At 33.9% G+C, this 4,413-nt stretch overlaps 1 protein-coding gene across 5 annotated transcripts in view; it reads right to left on the minus strand.

Moving 5' to 3' along the window:
- Positions 1 to 2,004: 2,004 nt before the first annotated feature.
- The window catches only part of LOC105541223 (UDP-glucuronosyltransferase 2B18), a 31,383-nt gene continuing 28,974 nt past the window's right edge, over positions 2,005 to 4,413 (minus strand). For all 5 annotated transcript variants that reach the window (XM_011982149.1, XM_011982151.1, XM_011982148.1 and 2 more), the window contains one exon: positions 2,005 to 2,539. In XM_011982149.1, the coding sequence (XP_011837539.1) occupies positions 2,260 to 2,539 (280 nt within the window). In that variant the 3' untranslated portion in view covers positions 2,005 to 2,259. The remainder of the gene's footprint in view (positions 2,540 to 4,413) is intronic.

The raw sequence follows: 4,413 nt of genomic DNA on the forward strand, positions 1-4,413 counted from the left end.
CAAGTTACCAAAACAACATGGCATCGGTATAAAAACAGGCATGGAGACCAATGAAACAGAATAGAGAATCCAGCATTAAAGACAAATACTGACAGCCAACTGATGTTTGACAAAGTAAACAATAATATAAAGTGGGGAAATGACACCTTATTCAACAAATGGGGCTAGAATAATTGGCACTCCACATGTAGGAGAATGAAACTGCATCTTCTTCTCTCACCATATAAACAATCAACTCAAGATGGATCAAATAATGAAATCTAAGACCTGAAGCAATAAAAAATTATAGAAGGTAACATTTCAAAAACTCTTCTAGACATTGGGTTAGGCAAAAACCTCGTGATGAAAAATCCAAAAGCAAATGAAACTAAAACAAAGATAAATAGTTGTGATTTATTTAAACTAAAAAGCTTATGCCAGCAAAAGAAATAATCAGCTGTGTAAATAGACAACTCACAGAGTAATCAAAAATATTGATGAACTATGCATCTGACAAAGGACTGATGTCCAGAATTTACAAAGAACTAAAAAAATCCACAAGAGAGAAACAAACCCCTTCAAAAAGTAGGTTAAGGTAAGGGTAAATAGATAATTCTTAAAAGAAGATGTATAATTGGCCAACACATATGAAAATATACTCGACTTCACTAATTATCATTAAAATGCAAATCAAAAGCATAATGCAAAACCACTATACTCCTGCAAGGATGGCCATAATTTTAAAACCCAAAAATAATACAATGTTGGCATGGATGTGGATAAAGGGGGGCACTTTTATGCTGCTGTGGGAATGCAAACTAATACAAATACTATGAAAAACCATATGAAGATTCCTATAAGAACTAAAAGTAGAAGTACCATTTGATCCAGCAATCCCACTACTGTGTATCTTCCCAGATACATAGTAGATACAAAGAAGTTTTATATGAAAAAGATCCATGAACATACATGTTTACAACAGCACTATTAGCAATTTAAAAAATATGGAACCAACCTAAATGCCCATCAACCAACCAACAGGTGGATAAAGAAAATGTGGTATACATAAATACACACACACACACACACACACACATATACCTATGTACATACACGCACATATACATACTATATTTATACACCATGGAATACCACTAAACCATAAAAAGAAACAAAATAATGGCATTAACAGCAACTTGTATGGAGTGGGAGAGCATTATTCTAAGTGACGTAATTCAGGAATAGAAAACTGAACATCGTATATTCTCACTTATAAGTGGGAGCTAAGCTATGAGGATGCAAAGTCATAAGAAAAATATAATGAGCTCTGAGGATTCAGAGGGGAGGTTGGGAGGGAGTAAGGGATACAAGACTACACATTGAGTGCAGGGTACACTGCTCACGTGATATGTGCACCAAAATCTCAGAAATTGACTTATCCATCTAATCAAACACCACCTGTTCCCAAATGACTATTAACATAATTTAAAATATTATAATAAAATCAACCAGATGAATATTTTTAAATATCTAGAAAAAATAGAATTGGCTCATGAAACCAAAGACGTTACAAAATAGTTCAATTTTACAGTAGGAAGAAGGTTAAGAGTTGCTGTATTTCTAATTCCACATAATTTCCACTGATAAATGACTTAAGCTCTAAAACAGTAAACATTTGGCTATAAATTTTAGGAAAAATGTGAAAATAAAGCTGCATGCATTATAAAAGCCAAGCAATACTACTCATCTTAAAATATCCAAAGGAAGAGAGACTTTCTATATAATATAACTATGTATAGTTTCCTTAGCAGCAGTTAAAACAATACAATCCCATTCAAAATGAAGCCAAATTATTCTGAGTATGTGCAAAACAGCACTGATACTGTCAGTGGACTTCTTAATGTTCTTGTATTTAAGTAGAATGTGTGAAATATAGTTAAGCTGAGTAAAAATTTTCTTGTGTAAACTGTGAATTAGAACACAAATTTCAATATAAGTTCAACAAATTTCAATACAAACTCATATGGATTTATATTATTTTTTATTTTCCCGAGTGTTTTCTTCATTTCCACAAAATATTTCTAACCATTAACTGGCTGGTAAATCTCTGAAAAACAAATTTTTATTTGACAAAGTAAATTTTGAAAAGATTTTTATTTTTATTTTTTATTTTTCTTTTGGTCACAGGAAGAAAGAAGTCTTGAATCATAACCTTTCTTGCTGGAATAAACTGAAGTAGTCTCATCTATCAGGTTTTCCAGCTTCAAATCTCAGATTTAACTAATCACTTTTTCCCTTCTTTCCTTTTCTAGCAAACTTCCAGAAACAAAACAGACAACATTTCATGATGATAAATATCACAGTAGCCACACAGGCCAGCAGGAACCCAATCACATCCAAAGAGTGGTACTGGAACCAGGTGAGGTCATGGGCTGCAACCCGAAGGTGTTTAGCTCCTTTGTGTCGCATGACAAATTCAATCCAGAAGACTGCTCGATCCAGGGGCTTCACTGGTTGATCATGTTGAATTCTTGATAATTTCATAACATTCTCTTTATATCTGAAGGATAAAAAAAAATACACCAATGCAGCAGGAACAGACATTTACAAAACCCCTCAGACACCGAGTTAAAGAAGGAAGGGGTTTATTCATTAGGGAGCATCAGCAAGGCTCCTGTCTCAAGAACTGAGCTCTCCAAGTGAGCAATTCCTGTCCCTTCTAAGGACTCACAACTCTACAGGGGTCCATGTGAGAGGGTCATGATCAACTGAGCAAGCAGTGGGTACATGACTGGGGGCGGCATGCACCAGTAATCAGAACGGAACAGAAGAGGACAGGGATTTTTACAATGCTTTTCCGTAAAATGTCTGGAATCTATAGATAACATAATCAGTTAGGTCAGGGGTCGATCTTTAACTACCAGGCCCAGGGTGTGGCACCAGGCTGTTTGCTTGTGGATTTCATTTCTGCCTTTAGTTTTTACTTCTTCTTTCTTAGGAGGCAGAAGTTTGGCATAAGACAGTATGAGGAGTGTTCTCCTCCCTTACTAACACTGAAAGTAAGTTAATGTGTCTGTGCATATCAAGTTTATGAAAGGCTTTTAAAGTGCCAAATAATTCAAAGTAAATGTCACAGAATTGACATAGAATTTGTGTATTTTTATTTGAGTCATCATAGAAAGTTTGGCTTTTAAATTTGATTTTTCTCATTGATAAATATTTTTAAAGTAGAAATTGAATGTTAGATGAGAAAGTTAATTTTTTTGAAGCAGAGAAAATATGAGGCATTTTAATTTGCCTTTAATTGTTTAATTTTAAGTTTCTGTGGGTACATATTAAGTGTATATATTTATGGGGTATATGAGTTGTTTTGATACAATGTGAAATAATCACATCATGGAAAATAGGATATTCATCCCTTAAGCATTTATCCTTTGTATTATGAACACATTCCAATTACACTGTTAGTTCTCAAACAGACATATGAGAACGTGCTCAACGTGCTCAACATCATGAACCATTTTAAGTGCTGTAAGAAAGATCATGAAAGTGCAATATGAGAATTATCATCTCTAAGTTCCTAAAAAGTAATTGTGTCATGGTGAGTGACATGCCTCATAGCTAGCCACTTTGCTTCTACATTACTCTTTTGTCTCCTACTGTTTCCCAACCTGTAGCCAGATTGATTTTTTGCAATTAAAGTCAGTTTATAGCACTCCCCTGATTAAGACTTTGGCCTGGCTTCTCATTATTTAGAGAATAAAATCCAACTCTGTTATTTGGTCTATAGAACCCTACATTATTAGACACTGGCAAGTTCTTTTTCTAACACTTTTCCCCTGAACACTGTCTTCTAGATTGGATTTCTATTTTTCTTTAAGCTCCCAAAGGTGTTCTTAGCACCTTACACATTTTTTTCCCTCTCTCCTGCTCTTGGAGTATTCTTTCTTGCTACAACCCAAGGCATGCTTCTCCCCCTTTCTATGGCTTCCTTCTAATGTTACTTCTAAGAGGGGCTTTTACTGACCACACTATCATGGAAACTCTAGGATTTTCTCTATTTTCTGTGCTTATTTTGCTATTTGATTCCTAGAATTTTAAAATGCATTATATATCTCATAAAATAAACATTTAAATATTAAATACAAAAGATAAATATACGTACACTAAGTGAATAGTTCAAAAATGTAAGATCATCTTGAACATTATTTAGAGGTGAAGATATCTATTTACCTACTCTTCAGATCATGGTATAGGATATCACAACCTGTCTAGAATCACTCTCTTTTTCTGAACCATTTAGTCACTACTTTTGTCCTCCAATTAAGTATTAGCCTGACTTCGAATAGCATACATTATTTTTCATTGTTTATGTAATTGAATTATATAGTATGTATTCATTAGTGTCTTTTTTTAATGTAGCAGTTGTTGGGT

The sequence above is a fragment of the Mandrillus leucophaeus genome, unplaced genomic scaffold, assembly GCF_000951045.1.
Source record: "Mandrillus leucophaeus isolate KB7577 unplaced genomic scaffold, Mleu.le_1.0 Scaffold2355, whole genome shotgun sequence".
Classification (NCBI taxonomy): Eukaryota; Metazoa; Chordata; class Mammalia; order Primates; family Cercopithecidae; genus Mandrillus; species Mandrillus leucophaeus.